Here is an 18,676-nt window from a genome sequence, read left to right as displayed (position 1 = left end):
AACGTTTCATAAATAATAGTACGGAACCCTTCGTGCGCGAGTTCGACTCGCTCTTGGCCGGTTTTTATTTAACTTGGGAGTGGCACAGTTTGACAAGAACTATACACATCTCCAACATACTAGACATCTCCAATAATACTAGAAAAATACAACTACAATCTACAAATACATTTTTTCTTTTATTTCATCAAAAAATACATGACCTAATTAATTACATAGGCCCAAATCATACAATATGGAGCCATTGACGTGGTCATTAACATTATATAACGTGAATAATTAATGATTCGATGGAACATACGATACCTAATCTAATCATTCTTGAATTTGTTTACTAAATGGAACCTATTTAAACCTATAAAAGAAATCTTACCATCTATTTCCGGTTTGTTTTCGTGCACAGCTGTCACGAAGCTATCCTTGGTAGAATTTTGCGAATGTAAATCTGGCTACACTTAATACTGTGGCTGTCTGGTTGTCAAACAAAGAGAAAATACCTATTTTTTTCCTAAAAATCTATTGTATTTTGTGCTTTCTATTATTTTTACGCGTCAAGGTGTGTATTATTGTTAACATCATCCAGCTGTCCGTGTTGTGTGCAGTTGGTACAAGTCATAATCTTGTGATAACTTTCGCAGATCGCATAATCAACCAGGCAAACTGGATTGAAGAAAATGATGGATTCGGACTCGTCCGGCGCGGACTTCTGCCGGTTCTGTCGTTCGGAGGCATCGTCCGACAGGCCACTGTTCCATCCTTGCATCTGCACGGGCTCGATAAAATGGATCCACCAGGAGTGTTTAGTGCAGTGGATGCGATACTCCAGGAAGGAGATTTGCGAGTTGTGCGGTCACCGGTTCTCGTTTATGCCGATATACTCGCCGGACATGCCTCGCAGACTGCCTATCCGCGACGTGGTGGGCGGGCTGGTGACGTCCGTCGCGTCTGCCGTTAAAGACTGGCTGCACTACACCCTGGTCGCGCTCGCCTGGCTCGGGATTGTGCCGCTCACCGCCTGCAGAACCTACCGCTGCCTGTTCTCGGGATCCCTAGACCCAGTGATTTCATTACCCTTTGACATAGTATCAGCTGAGAATCTTGCTAAAGATGTGTTTTCCGGTTGTTTTGTTGTGACATGCACACTATTCTCCTTCATTGGACTTGTATGGCTGAGAGAGCAAATAATGCATGGTGGTGGTCCTGACTGGATGGAGAGAGAGAACTTGCCAGCGCCTCCCCCTGAGGACTTGCCACTGCAGGATAATAATAATGATCGTGTGAATAATGGGGCTGGGGATGGTGAAGTTGGGCTCAGAGATGAAGTGAATGGGGAAGTTGGTGAAGATGCTCTAGTTGGTGATGAAGCGAACTGGAACCCTATGGAGTGGGACCGAGCTGCTGCTGAGGAGCTGACATGGGCCCGTCTGCTGGGGTTGGATGGTTCTATGGTGTTTCTGGAGCATGTATTCTGGGTTGTGTCCCTGAATACATTGTTTATTGTGGTGTTTGCCTTCTGTCCGTACCATATTGGGAGGTTGGGGGCTGCTATGGCAGGATTGACAGCTGAAGGTCCATTTGCTGGGCCCCTGACAGCTCTGGCTGGCTATGTGTTGGTGGGAGCAATTCTGGCAGTGCTGCATGGGATGGCCTCTCTGCTGCGTCTACGAAGCGCTAAGAAGGCACTCGGATTCTGTTACGTGGTTGTGAAGGTTGCATTGCTGTCTGTGGTTGAGGTGAGTACAATTATTATTCCTTAAAATTAAAAAAAAAATAGTAAAGGAGGTTTAATAACTTGCTGTTCTCTTTGGTGTAGCACACAGATCAGTGCATGAGTACTCAGCTGATATAAGATATTGAGTGACTTAATAGGTATAGAATCTTAAAACCAACAATATTCCATAAAATTGAACAATTACAAAAACTCTTATCAGATGATGTATTAAAATAATATACCTAATATATGAAATATGACCTCTATTATAGTGTGCGGAAGATTTAAAATATATTTTTTTGTACTAATTTATTTCAATAACTCTTGGTTTAATGGAAGGTTAAAAGTGATTTTTAAGTTATTATTCAAACATTGTTCAAGGAGAACTTCCTTTCAGAATTCTAAATGTACTTATGTCCTTATTTAAATAACTACGGAACCATCTAGAATTATCTTAAGTTTACATATATCAGTGTAAGTAATTAATCATATTCATTGTTTGTAAACTTTGAAATCACTTGTCACAATGATGATGTATGATGAACATTTTACCATTTGGTTTAAAGAGAACTATTTCTCTCATCAAAACAAATATTGTTTACAAAAATTAATGACATAAAAAAATATATTTTATCTATTACCAGGCATTGAACTTGCATGTTACTCATGCCTAAATTGAAAGACCAGCACTTATCCAAACTCAAAATTGTTAACAAAAATTCAATTATGCATATGCAATCACATTTTCAAAAATGTAATTATATGCAATACATTAATGAGTTTGTTAACCCCAGTTCAATAAAGTTTAATGAAACCTGTGACTTTTATATCTAAAGTCAATGACCTCCCTGATACTGTTGATAGCCTACAGATTATAAGATAAAAGATAAAGATAAAAAGATAAAAGATAATTTATTTTGCAAATATGGGTACATACATGATGGAGTTACACATAAATAGGGTTCTGCCATATTTTACCAAATTGGCATGCAAAAACAAAAAAAAAAAAATTAAATACACTAACTAAAAAACAAAAATCTAATCTAAAACACACTTAAAATTAAAAATTATGTATGCCTACTTGGAAGGGTAAAATCCATCTCATTAAAAAAATCATTAATACTGTAGTAGGCTTTATAGGCCAAGAATTTACGTAATGTCTTCTTAAAAAGCAATAGGGGCAGTTCTTTCCAGGCCTTGGGACATTTATTATAAATTATAGGTGCCATACAGAAGACACTTTTGCGCATAAGTGCTGTTCCGGCACTATGAAGACATACCCTGCTGTTGTCCCGTCTATTACGAGGAACTACGTCATCTAACCGTTTGAAACGATCCGGATTAGATTTGACAAAGACTGCTATTTCTAAAATGTATATACATGGCAAAGTTAATATAGCATATTTTTTGAAGAAGGGTACGCAGCTGTCGGTGGGTTTCAGTTTAAAAATGGATCGTATGCATCTCTTCTGAGCCTTGAACACGGTTTCCCTTTCCGTCGAGTTGCCCCAAAACATGACGCCGTATCGTAAATGGGATTCTGCTAAGCCATAATATGCTGTCAATAATGCCTCCACACCAATTATACATGACAGTGTGTGTAAGGCGTAAGCCGATTTACTTAATTTCTTGCACAAAAAATCAATATGGGGTTTCCAGTTCAGTTTTTTATCTATACGGAGTCCAAGAAATTTTGTAGTATCAACCTCTTCTACAGCTTGATTATCATAAAATATATTTAAGTTACTTTTATCATTAATCCGTTGACTAAAGTGTATTCTTTTAGTTTTAAGTAAGTTAATTTTCAAATTGTTGTTATCTAGCCATTTTACTATTTGATTTATAGATTCATTAATATCATTTTCATATGTCTCCGGTTTATTACACGGTATCGTTAATGTGCTATCATCAGCAAATAATGTCAAGTGTTGCGGGATGCATTTCGGTAGGTCATTTATGTACAAAATGAATAAAAGAGGACCCAGTACACTACCTTGTGGTACACCAAATGAGATTTTACGTTCAGTGGATTGATAAACAATGTCATGTTTACTTTTCATATCGATTTTATTTATTTCTGTTATTTGGGTTCTGTTTTGTAGATAAGATTTAATAAGATTGTTAATATTCCCCCTAATGCCATATGATTCAAGTTTATTTAGAAGTGTACCATAGTGCACATAGTCAAAGGCTTGGGTCATATCACAAAATAGGCCGCAGATCGGTTTTCTCTTATCAACATTCTTTGCAACATTGTACAAAAAATCATAAATGGCCATGTTAACTGTCTTGCCAAGTCTAAATCCTTTTTGCTCCTCGCAAAGAAATTTGTTTTTTTCAATAAATGTATATAATTCCTTGTAAATATATTTCTCAAATACTTTAGCAATTATGGGAATGAGTGATATGGGCCTATAATGCTCCATTATCTCTCTATCATCCTTTTTGAAGAGTGGTCTGACAATTGCTACTTTTAAAGCGTCAGGAAACACACCTTCGCTAATGCTGAGATTAATTATGTGTGATAAGTGACCGCAAATTTCATCAGACACATGTTTTAGTATTTTAGTAGCGATACCGTCATATCCCACACTGTTTGTACTATTTAGAGACATAATGATTTTTTTAATATCGTACGGTATGCTAGGGGCCATAAACATTGATTTATTATTGAAAGCTAAGGTAGCTGTTTTAGGTCTGGAGTTGGCAGGAAGTTTAGGCTGTATTTTGTCAATAAAAAAATTATTAAATGCTTCTGCAATAGCTTCGGGATTTGATATGACATCATTATTTACTTTAATTTTGTTTATATTAGCTCTAGGTACGTTAAACTTCGCACGATTGATAATTTGCCACGCGGTTTTAGATTTATTTTTTGATGTTTTTATACTATAATTGTTTTGTGCTTTTTGTGTCAAATTAATTATTTTTTTATATACTTTAGAATATATAGCAAGCCTAGTTTTATCACTTTTATTACGGTTAAGCCTATACTGCCACAATAGTTTCCTTTTCTTTTTGCTGCATATTTTGATCCCTTTTGACAACCATTTAGTTTTTCTAATTGTATTTATTTTTAAGTAAGTCATTGGGAAACACAATTCGTAGAGTAACTTGAAAGTTTCAATAAAATTATTATAGGCAACATTTGGATCATCCGTGCTATATACTTCTGAAAAAGTGAGACTTTTTAAATGGTTTTTAAATTTTAGTATATTCTCTACGCTATAATCCCTTCTTTTAGTGTACCAATATTTGAGACAACATGTTTTTTGTACTGGACATTTCAATATCTGTGCGGTGTGGTCTGACAATGCAAGCTCCGCTACCTCAGTCTTACATGCCTTAACATTATGCGCAAAGTTGTCTATACACGATAAACTGGCCATGCGAGTGGGTTGTTTCAAAGCAAGTTGTAAATCTTATCATTATTTAGACTATCTGAAAGTGTGTGATAGAATTCTTTAGTGAAAGTATATTGTTGATTTCATTTAATGAATAAGAAATTGTATAATTATATGTACATATAATGTCGGGACATACATAATGTCGGGACACCTTTTTCACACACGGTCGGTTAGCCCCATGGTAAGTTATTTATTAACTTGTGTTATGGGTGCTAACACAACTGATAAACTACATATAGCTACATATATACATATTTATAAATACATATCATAACACCCAGACCACGGCCAACAAGCATGCTCATCACACAAATGTCGACGAACCGGGAATCGAACCCGGGACCTCAGGTTCGGCGGTCCGGCATGATGACCATTGCGCCATCGAGGTCGTCATATGTATATACATGCCAATTTGTTGTTATAATACAATACCACTGAAAAACATAAACACTGTAAACTCAACTGCTCTTGAACATTCATAATTTTAGATGATGCTATTACTAAATTAATGAACGGGTATAACTTTAACTAATGATAGAAAGCTGTAGTTTCAGAAACTCCTGATCTAATGCGAAAATTATTTTATTGTTAAGTAACCCGAATTATATTACTAGCTAGTTTCTATTCGCGTGCAAAGTTACTCTCTCGTGCAACACGGGTGAAAATCGCGGCGGAAGTTCATAACAAAAAACTCTTCTGGGTAGACTAATCTCATCCTAGCCGTTTTCTCGCGGATTCACCCGCGTCCCGTCGGAACTTCTGGCCGCACTGGGATAAAATACAGCCTATGTTACTTGGAAAGAGCGCAGGTTCTCAACAGTGAAAGAATTTTTTAAATTGGTCCAGTAGTTAATCCATTACAAACAATTTAACATAAAATCTATTTTTTTCAATTTTTTATATTTGTATAGATAACAAAAATAACATAAGAAACATCTCTTTATTGACAGATTGGAGTAATTCCCCTCGTATGTGGCTGGTGGCTCGACCTTTGCTCGCTGTCAATGTTCGATGCCACCCTGAAGGACCGTGAGTCGAGCCTACAAGCAGCACCATGGACCCTTATGTTTATTCACTGGCTGGTCGGCATGGTCTATGTGTACTACTTCGCGTCATTCATTCTTCTGTTGAGGGAAGTTTTAAGACCTGGCGTGCTGTGGTTCTTGAAGAATTTGAATGATCCTGACTTTAGTCCTGTGCAGGTGAGTTGGTTTTGGTAGAATATGATTAAAAAGTTGATTTTGAATAATTAGGGTCCGTTCAGATAGACCGGCTCGGAGAGGAGAGCAAATTCGTCACATGTCGAAAATCGAGTACTTAGTATTTGTAGTAAGGTTTATTTTTGCACGTGCACTGCTTTTGTCTTTAAGAATGCTCAAAACCGCTCGGTGTGAAATAATAAGAGGAGCTGACCGGCTCTGATCGCGTACGTTTTCTCGGTCTTGCAGACGTTTGGCTCCGATTGCATGCTCTTTCAGCATTCTGGTCTGTGTGAAAAGAGAAATGCGCGCCGATGCACTCCGAGCCGGTTTGTGTGAACGGACCCTTAGGCATAGTGGGGTCATACCCCTCATGACAAGCATAGTTTGAAAACTCAGGTGATTAAGCTGGTATCATATACTTCACTAGAGTGAACATTCATGCCAATGAGTGCTTCACTTTTTCTCTCACTCCATGTTCTTGCTGGCTTCATTCCACATTCGTGTTTCATTTTATGTGTTCCATTTCATTTCGAGTGGAAGGCGAAAATGAACGGGAAATTAAATGTCTGATATCAGCTTAACTTATTTAGTTGGTACTTGAATACTTGCTACTCAAATCAAACCTCTACACTTCTATTCAAATCCTCAAATAGATGCATATTACATGCATCTATTTGAGATGCATATTACATGCATCTATTTGAGGATCTCTTTCTCAGCTAAGTCCAAATACAGTTACACCCTATAGAAAGCCATACAGTGTCCTTATTTGACCAGCAATTTTTTCTCTCCCTAGGAAATGATCCATCTATCAGTCTGGTCGCACATTCGCCGTCTGGTGGTGTCAGCTATGATCTTCGGCACAGCAGTACTCTTCATGCTGTGGTTGCCTATCAGAGTGATCAAATACGTACTCCCTGGATTCCTGCCTTATGCCGTCGCCGTTCACACAGACGCTCCGGTCAATGAACTCAGCTTGGAGCTGCTGTTGCTTCAGGTAAATAAATGTTTTTGTTAGACTTTTTTTTTGTTATGTTTTTGTAATGGTTAGTAGTCTATTTGCATCAATTTTACTGGCACGAAAGGGCTAATCGCGACTTTTTTAAAGATTTGATTGTCTACAGAAAAATACATTTAAAAAGTCGCGACAGTAAAATTTATGCGAAATTACTGACCCATGTTTTTGCTAATAAATATGAGATCTTAGAAGAATATTTGCGTTACGAGACATTTTTTACACAATTAGTTGGCATGCATACTTGGCCATTGCATTTGTATTTGTAATTAACGTCGACTTCCCTAGTTAACAAAAAAATAAAACAAAAATATTTCAGTCTGTTTTTCATAAATAAATTAACGACATTCCTGAAATCCACTTTAAATTGTATGTGCGTCATATTTTTTTAGGTAAATAAATGTAAGACAATGACACTTTAATTTAAACAATTATGTAGGAACTATTTTAATTAACTGTAAAATCCCAATAATCGTATGATTAGTATCAAAATCTGTGCTTAAGACGTTCCATAAAATGAAGGCTTACCCTGACTTCCTCCCCTAGATAATTACGTAATTATAGGTACCTGAGATAACAAGAAAACAAACTCTCTTATATTATATAAGAGTTACTTACCTTAAGTTAACTTAAGTTCAAAATAAATTGTCAAATTGAAAAATATCTTCATAATAACTAAGTTATATATAGTCACAGGGTCAAAATATGTGTAAGAATGAAAGCGAACCGCAATATGCAAAGCAGGTTGTTGTACAGAATTGCTTCATGTACCGATTTGCAACATTTGCATATGCTAATGTATCATTGAAAGTACCTTGTATTGTTGTAGGAGATATGATGATTTAATTATTTTATTCTGAGTCACCGATATAAAGGTCGGTCAAAGAGTTTTGGTCTGGTTTAAAACTATAGGTTCCCTTTTCTTTCTTCCGTTTTTTTTTTACCAGAAAGGTCTAGGCTATTTCCTCTGTTCCATATCTTTACTAATTTGAAGAAGAATTGTGGTGAACTTTGTGTTAGGGCCCTTTGTGTTAGAGAGTCAGAAGTACATAGTTCCGACTAATCCCACCAGCAGAATAAACCATGAACCATGTCTCGATGATTTATCTACCTACTATCTATCCAATCCTTCCTTCTCCGTGTGAGAGGAGGCCTGTGCCCTGCAGTGGGACGATAAAAAGGCTGTAACGGAACAGAACAGAACAGATTTATCCAATTCCATTCATATTTATAACGTTAGTAAGATCAATGCATATGATCTAGATTTCGTAACTTGTAAGTACTTGCGTTTGTAGAGCTTTCTTCCCTCTTACATGAAGTTAAACCATAGCGAGAAATGCAGTTTTTCCTGTCAGACAGACTACTTGACCTTAATTATGTCTTGGAAGAAGTTTGTATTTATCGGCAATGTCTACCGTGCAGACTAGATTAAGCATCCGGCTTACACGGAAAATATCAATCAATAATATCGTACATTCGATAAACAAAACATGTTTTATGCATTTTAGCTTCGTTTCAAAATTAGGGGGACGGTAGTATTTTGTATTGCATTCCCTTTTGTCTACAAAAGGTACCTAATTAAGTATGAACTTTTTCGAGCGTCGAGATTGTGAAAAACAGCCCCTAAAACGCCTACTTTTCACCACTTCCTACGTATTTTTGCATGCAAGTGACGGAATAAACGTCCCCAGCAATATCTGCATACATTGTTCACAGGTGATCCTCCCAGCTTTACTAGAACAATCCCACACTCGTACATGGCTGAAGGCAGGCGTCCGTGCGTGGTGTGCTTGTGCCGCCGGAGCCCTAGGGCTGCGGTCTTACTTGTTAGGCGAGATGAGACATGACCAGCCGATGCCACATCCGCCAAGACCGCCGCATCAACTTGGGGCTGCTCATCAGGTAAGAACTGAAAAATCTAAGTTTCAAAACACTACAACGCAATTATCGTATGACCAATTATTTTGCGATCATCGTTTTTTCCATACTTAAATGTCTCACTATCTATATTCGTATTTAGCATCCATGTTGTAAAATGTTCTGTGGAGGACTAGTTTTTTTTTTTTAAATATGGACTGTATTTACCTTGGGACTGGGTATTGTATATCCTATTAGTTTGGGATATACTGTTTTATTTTTCATACTTGCGTATCTTTTCATTGTCTATATTTGTATTTGGCACTTTGGCATGCATGTTGTAAAATATTCTACGGAGAATTAGTAGTTTTTGTGTCACAGTGCTTATTTTTAGGTGTTGAAAAATATTAGTATATTTCGTGACTCGAAATTAGCTTATGAAACTTGCTATTACAGTTTCTGTGGCCTGCTATCAAAGGGCCAAACTACAATATCTGCTATTATTTCAGGCATTAATGCGTCGCGACGGTCCCGCCGGCTTCGAGCCTTATGTCCGAGTGTCTTGGTTCCCGGTTCGTCTCGGCGCCTTGTTGATCCTCGTCTCCATCTCGCTGGTGCTAGCCAGCGCGTTGACTCTCGTACGTTATTAATATGAATTTACCATTATTTATTTAGATGTGCATTTATTCAGTTTTCTAGAATAATTTCTTCATGTTTCAATGGTTTGAGGAAAATTCTTTATGTATTTTTATGGTTTGTAGGTAATCCCTGTCGCTATAGGAAGGCGAGTAATGGCATTGTGGCTACCAAAGGCATCAGATGGCGTTCACGAACTTTATACAGCTGCGTGTGGTGAGTACTGCATGTCGCTATTTATAATGTTTTTCAATAATTTTGTTTTGTAAATAGTTCATATAATACATTATTTGTTTTCTGATTACATGCTTAAGGATAAATATACCTTTGAGCTGTTCAATGTTGTTTTAGGAAGTTTGCGCAACTTTTGCGCTACACTAAAACGTTTGCGCAAAAAATTGCGCATAAATTGCTTTACAATGAAACTTGTGCATTGAGACACTTAATGTGTGCAATAGTGGGTACCGTATGGAGAGAAATGATAGACAGTCTATTTTAAAGTCTACTATACACTGACTATTACAAAGTAAAATGGCGTGTAGATGTACCTACTGATTATTGTATTATCATACAGGCATGTACGTATGCTGGGCAGTGGGTCGCGGCGGTACCCTCGCCGCAGGCTGGGCCCGCGGGGGCCGCGCCCTGCTGGCGGCCCGAGCCGCGCTGTGGGCGCGAGTAGCGGCCCGGGCTGCGCTGGCCGCGCTCGCGTTGTTGGGGCTCGTGCCGCTGATGTTTGGGTTGCTGTTGGAGCTGGTAATTATATACACATGGCTATAGAACATCGTTGTCATCTCTCAAATAATGTTGCCATTTACCAATAATTGTTGTCTTTTTCCAAATATTAGTGCCATTTCCAAACCATTACTGATATAGGCCAAACTTTGTTGCAATCTACCAAATAATGCTGCTATTTCTTAAACATCGTTGCCATCTCCCAAACATACTGCCATCTCCCAAACATTACTGCCATCTCCCAAACATACTGCCATCTCCCAAACATTACTGCCATCTCCCAAACATACTGCCATCTCCCAAACATTACTGCCATCTCCCAAACATTACTGCCATCTCCCAAACATTACTGCCATCTCCCAAACATTACTGACATCTCCCAAACATTATTGACATCTCCCAAACATTGCTCCAATCTGCTATTAAAGTAAACTATTTAGGACCTAATAATGACAGACGCAATCACGCTTGTGCGTGCCGCCTTAACACAGGCCATCTACAAGCGCAGCGTCGATTGTTGACAACATACGACTAAACTTTCCAGACATACAAATTCACTTTTGAGTCATACCTTTCACATGAAAATATTAGACAACAACCCTATAGAAATTGGATCATAACACTTTTATTGCACGACTCATGACTTTTTTTTTTCCGACGTCAAAAATCATCAAATGACCCCTCCCGCTGTGGGTTACCAGCGGTGAGCGAGTGTCAGACTCTTAGAGCCCCCGCAGACCACAGACTTTTTATCGGCCGATAGTTTGGTCGGGCTCTTAATCAGTACGCAGATGTAAGCAAGTGCGCACACTATGGCGATTTGGTATCGGCCGATAAACAAGTTTGATGGGCTTCCCGATTCAATTCAAACTAAACTGTCGGCAAACTATCGGCCGACCGTATAATCAGTATTGGCTCCCTACCACACGCGCACATCATCATCCTCCGAGCCTTTTCCCAAACTATGTTGGGGTCGGCTTCCAGTCTAACCGGATTCAGCTGAGTACCAGTGCTTTACAAGAAGCGACTGCCTATCTGACCTCCTCAACCCAGTTACCCGGGCAACCCGATACCCCTTGGTTAGACTGGTGTCAGACTTACTGGCTTCTGACTACCCGTAACGACTGCCAAGGATGTTCAATGACAGCCGGGACCTACAGTTTAACGTGCCATCCGAAACACAGTCATTGGTGTCTAAGATATACTTAGAAAGTACATACAAACTTAGAAAAGTTGCATTGGTACTTGCCTGACCTGGAATCGAACCCGCGCCCTCATACTCGAGAGGTTGGTTCTTTGCCCACTAGGCCACCACGACTTTTTAGTCGACCCTACCACACGCGCACACATAACGATTTTTTAGTCGACCGACTAAGCGGATAGTTCAGTTCGCTCCGAGCTTTGACAGCGAATGGTCGGTCGCGCGTGTTTTGTAAAATGGCGTCGCCCAATTCTCAGTCACTTATTTCGGAATCTTCGATCGTAACTTTGATCGAGGAAGTCGAAAAACGCCCTGCACTTTAATAATCGAGTAATTTGGAATGCATAGTGTAAAATTTTCCATTTAATAATCTATCACTAAAGATATGATGCACCCAATACTCTCGGGCTCTCTTTTTAATTTTCCTTCTCCGGTGTATGAGAGCAATAATAACATTTCTATGCAATGTTTTATTAATTTTCATTGTGCGGTGCGACCACTCTTTTCACCAGTTGGTTAGAAACTAGCAAATAGTCGGCAGACTGTTGGATAGTTTGCGCACTCATCACCGACTAAACTGTTTAGTTGGCTCGGTGTGCGTACTAGCAGGCCAACCCGACTAAACTATCGGCCGATAAAAAGTCTGTGGTCTGCGGGGGCTCTTACTGACTAAAAACCGTCGTGTTCCGTCGTGGGCCTTTTATGTACCAGGGCCGCGGTATCTCTTTCGAACAACCCGCAGCCCCGGCAGGCCTTGGCCCTGCTGGGCCCCGCTGGGGTTGCTGACATCTCTTTGAGGAGCGCGTGGAACAACGCGCGCCGTCGACACGGGTCTGTCGTCTAAGCAGACAGAGGGACGATGAGCCACCAGAACTCACCGCCCACAGACCCACGCCTATGGTGGCCGGGAGTCATCTCGCGACACCCGGCGCCCATGGTGTCTACCTGGTCCAGCGCGGCGGCCGGGATGAGAGGTGCGAACTCTGGCGTTCCGCCTCCTCCTTCTCGAGCATGACCGCTTCGCAGAAGGAGGCAACGGCATCCCATTCCCTCTCGCCCTGGACCATGGCCTGAACCAGGGCCGGACGCGAGAGGTCGCCGCCGCCCAAAGCCTCGACGAGGACCCGGCGGTGCCCTTCCGACGCAGGGCACTCCTGGACTGTGTGGTCCACCGTGTCCTCGGGGCTGTCCGCACCCGGGCGCCTCCTCACGACCGATTCGATGCAGGTACCTCCCGAAACAACCGTGTCCGGTGAGGACCTGCGTCATGCGATACGTGAGGGCGCCGTGACTCCTCCCGAGCCACTCCTCAAAGAGGGGACTTACCGCCACTATGGTGGCGTGCCCTGACTCATGACTTCAGACCATAACTTAAAAGTTTACATAACCTACCATTTATCTTGTGAAAATAACATAAATATTTTATTTCGTCCACAGGTACTAGTAATCCCTCTCCGAGTGCCGATCGAGCAATCCCCAGTGTTATTCGTGTGGCAGGACTGGGCGTTAGGCGTCTTGTACACTAAGATAGTCTGCGCTCTAACCATGATGGGCCCCGACTGGGCCATGCGACGAGCTATAGAGAAGGCCTACAGAGATGGCATTAGAGAAATGGATCTTAAGTATGTTTTGTTTTTTTTTTATATATATATTATTTTTTACTGATAATGACGTTTTAAGTATACAAAAACAATTATGAGTGATACCGTCAGACAAACTTTTCCTTTTTATTTTTTGGACTGTGAATTTCGACATGGTCACTATTAATTTACGTTCGCGGCGACACCCGCGTTCACAAGGACACATTCCCCACACACATATAAAAAGTTATGTAGCTAAGTTTCATGAAAAGCGGTTTAGTGTTTTTTGAGTGACAAATTAACGAAAAATCCACACATCCAATCTTTGATAAGGTTCTCTGGAAGAGATCGCTCTAAGTATAACCACCCTTTATGTCACGTAATTTAATTAGTTCTAATATCAATAGTGTACCTAATTTGCTATATGATTAGTTACAGCATACAAAAACGAACTTATACCTTATTTTCCTACTACTCAGGTTCATTCTCCGTGAAATCGCAGCACCTTGTGTCTGCTGGCTGGGTCTAGCGCTAGCAGTACCGTACGCACTAGCGCACTCGATACTGCCGCTGGCGGTCAGCGCGCCGGCGCAGCGCAACTTGCTAGCGCGACGCGTGTATCCCGCGCTGTTGCTCACTGCGCTAGTCGTTGCGCTTACCGTCTTCCAGGTATTTAGAAATAAAATATACAGTTTTTGTTGAATATGTTTGCCACTCTGAATTGAGCTATTTGACGCCTTGCGCGAGCGCAGTGATTCAATAAAGACACGAGTGGTGCATAATACGATCTTCACGTTTCTACAGATACCTGTCTCATTTTGAGTCGACGTGATCTGAAACAAAAAGTAAAAATTAACACAACCCCAAAATTTTATTGCACAGAATATCTCTTCTCAAAAAATGATAGTTCAATCCTACCCAATATATATATTTTTGATCATCTTTTAATTCGATCATCGCCTTATTAAAACGGCCCAGTAAGTATCACTAATCTCAAACATCTCCCACAGATACGCCAATTCCGCAAACTCTACGAGCACATAAAGAACGACAAGTACCTCGTAGGCCAACGCCTCGTCAACTACGACCACCGGCGACACAAACAGCAACAGAGCACCGTCCCCGCCAACTGAACTGTGACGTCATTCCCGTGACGTCATCCCCGTGACGTCATACCCGTGACGTCACCGCGTCACTCGTGACAGAGCGTGTGATAGACACCAACGATCTCTGTAATTATAAAAACCCTTCTTATAAGCGAAACTTTTTAAATAGGGATTCTCCGTCTTTTGTTTTTTTTTTAAACATTTTTCTCGAACATTATAAAGATTGATAATGTTAAATTTCGATATTACATCCTTGTAATGCTCGCCAAAAAATGCTGAACTAAGTACCGTAATATCGAGGTACGGAGTTATACTTGAATTAGTCGATATTCACTATGTCTTGTAAATAAAAATGTTTTAGTCACTAAACTTTTAACCCACGTAATATTGGCATTCCTTGTATAGAAACATTAGATCTCATAGCCACGCTATTTATTGGAGCCAAGCTTAGTAAATAGCACAATGTGAATTGTCTCTTCACACCGCCTCTGTCACGAACCGGAATGTTTTTCTAAGCATAAGTATCGATATTCATTCGATTATTTTTGACTATTCTTAAAAACATGTGGAACGTTTACCAAAAATGGCTAAAGAGAACACTAAATGTTAGAAATGCGATGCGAGAATTTTAATCGAATAATGTTTAGTCGATTAATGAAATTGACGACCATTACGAAAAGATATCGATTTAAAATCGGTAAATATTTAATTGCACGACAATGATGAGTAATCGATTAAACATTAATCGATTGAAAATGAATCGTTGGCATTTATTTTAAGTCAATCGGCATGAAATTTATTTTTATGTAGAAAAAGGTTATAAATATTTTAAAAGACACGAAAGTGAGAGAATCGGGTTTATATCGACTGGACACAATTTATCGCCACATGTAACTTTTTAAGTACAATTATAAGGGGAGTGGGGTGCACACAGTAAAACAAACGCTCCAAAAACATCTATACTCCATTTAAAATAACATTAGAAATTTAAGTAAACCTTTTTTACTGTTTGTTCAACCGATTTTGACTTCTATTGCGTTAGTAGTATGATTAATGGCGGCTGCAGTAAATACTTGGTATTGTAACCACTATTTTGCTTTCAATTCCGTTCTTTTGTCTACAGAATAGAAGTCAAAATCGGTTGATCAAACAGTAAAAAAGGTTTACTTAAATTTCTAATGTTATTTTAAATGGCGTATAAGTTGAGCAATTTTCAGCTTTATGGCTTAAGTAATGAGATTGAAAATTGATTGACCTAGAATTTTGTCTAGCGTACGTGAGGCCATTTCTAATACATAGCGTGAACTCTGATAACATACAATTTATTAAGGTCACAGAGCGTCATGGTAAATTAATTTTACATGCTCGCCTTGGAAGCTGTTTTTAAGTTACTCAGAGTCGAAGCAGTCATAATAATTTCTAATGCCTTTATTTCTTCTAATCAATGTTTTCATTATAAAGTATTAGGATTGTTTGCTATAGTTTCGAACCTGCTCCCAATCTTGCAGCATTTCTTCTATATAAGTCGCTTTATCATTGTGCAAGTAACGAGCACGCAGTAACGAATCACACATTTTCTTAGAATTATTTTACTTGTTATAATTATTGTAATATTCTGGCCTTAATTTTTTGCAAGGTCGACATGTTAATTTGCCAATGTATATTATAAATATAAAGTTATAAATAAATGCGCTTCTGTTGTAATCATTCCCCTATTGATAATACATATCCTGGATGGTGGTTTTTTGTGTAAATGTTACTTGCACAGTTTTGCACACATTTCAGACTATATGGGATCGGAAAATCAAAGTTAAGATTGTATTCTCGACATTGGACCGTACCACCAGAGGGCGTTTTATTACCGAACTATTCGATTTATTTCTCTATCAATCGAAAAACTGCCTGAATGTAATTTCATTCTTGAACACATACCTCCAAGAACCAATGTCGAGTCTATGACATATAATCAAAATCGCTAAAATGACATTCGTAAAGTTCGTGCATACGCTCAAAGGAACTAAATCTTCAAGAAGTTAGTCTGAGCTAACCATCACATTTATCCAACAGTTATTATTATCTTATATTATAATTTAGATTAACATCCAATGGTACGCTTCTTGTTTGTTTTCTTAGAAGATAAACTATAGACACAGTTTTAACTTGCCAGCCAATATCCGACCGTATGCATATTAGAATAGGATTCAATTTTGAAAGGAGAATGGCCCTTTACTCTTCAGCATATTTCGAAAGCATTTTAAATACTGATGTAAGTGAGGGTGCCAAAAACTACAGCTATCGTGCGTAGTGTGACCAATCGTTACCAGTTTAATTATTTTTTGATATGGCAACACTAATTTATGCCTCTCTCTCGTACTCAATATGTGCGAGTGGGAGGCAGATTTTGTGTTGTCCCCGATGCCTTTTTCAGTGAAATTAAAATTAATATTTTGGGCTATTCTCCTTTCTCACGGCTTTTCGTATAATTTCGGCTAAATGTTACTTTTTACAATTTAAAATAATAATACTATTTCTGTGTAAAATCTTTTTAGCTTATCAGTTTTGGTACAGAATTCAATTTACGAATAATATTTTTTTATATCCAAAAGTGGTATTCGAATTCTGTCAGCCAGTTTTAAGGTCGTGTAATTTTATAGCGTTACTCTATAAAAAAAAACTTGAGCTAATGAAAAAAAAGTGTCTGCCTATAATTTACGTAAAATAGTTTAAAAAATGAGGTGGTGAAATTAGCAAAAAAATATTTTTATTTTAATTCATCTAGTGTTAAGTAGTTTTATATAAACATTATTTATTGTACACTGCTCAATCTTATATGTGTTTTATTGTTTTTAAAATAATCGTTTTCATTTTAATACACTGGGGTCTATCCTTAAATTGTTTCTTAAAGGTTTAGTACTGTGTACAATTATATTTATAGGTCTACAAAATCAACAATGTAGATGTAATAAATATAAAAAAGACTTGAAAAGTGGTTTTAATCATGCACCTATTTTTTATTTAATAAAAAAGTATGATGTCAGCTTTTTTGCATTGAGAATAGACCTCTTGGGTATTTTAATTATGTCTTTCTATTCCTTGGCTTTAAGTCTATCATATTTCTATACATAATGATCCATACGCTAATGCGAGAAAGAGATGCGGCAATGGCATGGAGAATAAAATAACTAGCGGAGGTGCCATAACGAAACATCTGTGTGTGCGGGGGATGGAAAACTATTCGCCCATAAAGGCCTTCTTTGAGCCTGGCCATTATTTTTAATACCAATAGTTTACTACCGAACCCTAAAAATCGTCTGATGTCTCAAAGAACCCTTGTCAGTTCGCTTGTAACTGATTGTTTTGGTCATGCCCACCGTACCCATTTAACCTAGAAGGCGCTTGACCTACCTGTATTATGGCTCCTCCGCTCATCTTTCCTTCCTCCGTGGGCTATGCGCACATCGTCTGTCGTCTGTTTTTCGCAATAGTTATTGAATTATTACGGCCCTCGTATGTAAATTGTAGAGATAATTTTTGACTGGCGTAGTATGGTTATTTCAGTTTAACGATTATCAATGGTGAATTAATATGATTTAGATGACATTAGATACAGGCAATAAGCAATTTGTAAACAAATAAAATGATTATCGAAATACGATTTTATTTTTATTTTTGTTTCGGTTGTGTAAACCCAAAATACTTGAAGGCAATATTTTCGAAAACTTGATAAGTAGAAAACACGATGAGAGCAAAATTAACATGAAATTAATATAATAATTAATAGTGTGTACATTTAGGTACCTAAATTTTCTGCACGCTATTTGCCTAGATCGTCCACCATTGGATTCGAGTACAGCTTAGCTAGCTACCAGTCGACATATTGACTAAATAAAGCAGACTGACTAGGTACATCTACCATAGCATCTACTTATGCATTTACAATTACAACTACCAAACGTTATTTATTACTTACAAGCTTTATTTTGCATGAATTCTTAACAGGCTTACTCACAGTACCGTCACGTTTTGTCAGCAATAAAAAGCTGCAAAATTGTCGTTGCTTTTACTTTCAAAACAATATGTGTGAGCATCTGTTCCCAGTTTTACGTAAAAACGCGGGAATCGTGGCGTCTAATCAAGTTTGGCCGACATATTGCGTTCTGTTTCGCGCGCTGAATTCATATCAAGGCAACGACTTATATACAGCCTGTGCTTATGTTTTATGCCAA

At 38.6% G+C, this 18,676-nt stretch overlaps 1 protein-coding gene across 1 annotated transcript; it reads left to right on the top strand.

Moving 5' to 3' along the window:
• Positions 1–397: 397 nt before the first annotated feature.
• LOC124634915 (E3 ubiquitin-protein ligase MARCHF6) lies at positions 398–18,102 on the top strand. The gene is made up of 11 exons (XM_047170595.1): positions 398–556; positions 639–1,733; positions 6,069–6,320; positions 7,117–7,317; positions 9,052–9,237; positions 9,702–9,830; positions 9,954–10,044; positions 10,403–10,584; positions 13,202–13,386; positions 13,824–14,013; positions 14,355–18,102. Exons 2-11 carry the CDS (start codon positions 675–677, stop codon positions 14,475–14,477), a joined length of 2,598 nt encoding a protein of 865 aa, XP_047026551.1. The 5' UTR covers positions 398–556; positions 639–674; the 3' UTR covers positions 14,478–18,102.
• The last annotated feature ends 574 nt before the right edge of the window (positions 18,103–18,676 follow it).

The sequence above is a fragment of the Helicoverpa zea genome, chromosome 12 (assembly GCF_022581195.2).
Source record: "Helicoverpa zea isolate HzStark_Cry1AcR chromosome 12, ilHelZeax1.1, whole genome shotgun sequence".
Lineage (NCBI taxonomy): Eukaryota > Metazoa > Arthropoda > Insecta > Lepidoptera > Noctuidae > Helicoverpa > Helicoverpa zea.
This window is presented reverse-complemented; position numbering and strand designations above follow the sequence as displayed.

Excerpts from the sequence above, each read along its gene's own strand:
- LOC124634915 (XM_047170595.1), top strand. The coding sequence starts at position 675 with ATGATGGATTCGGACTCGTCCGGCGCGGACTTCTGCCGGTTCTGTCGT. Across the intron at positions 1,734-6,068 it reads CATTGCTGTCTGTGGTTGAG|ATTGGAGTAATTCCCCTCGT; the intron begins GTGAGTACAATT and ends CTTTATTGACAG. Across the intron at positions 6,321-7,116 it reads CTGACTTTAGTCCTGTGCAG|GAAATGATCCATCTATCAGT; the intron begins GTGAGTTGGTTT and ends TTCTCTCCCTAG.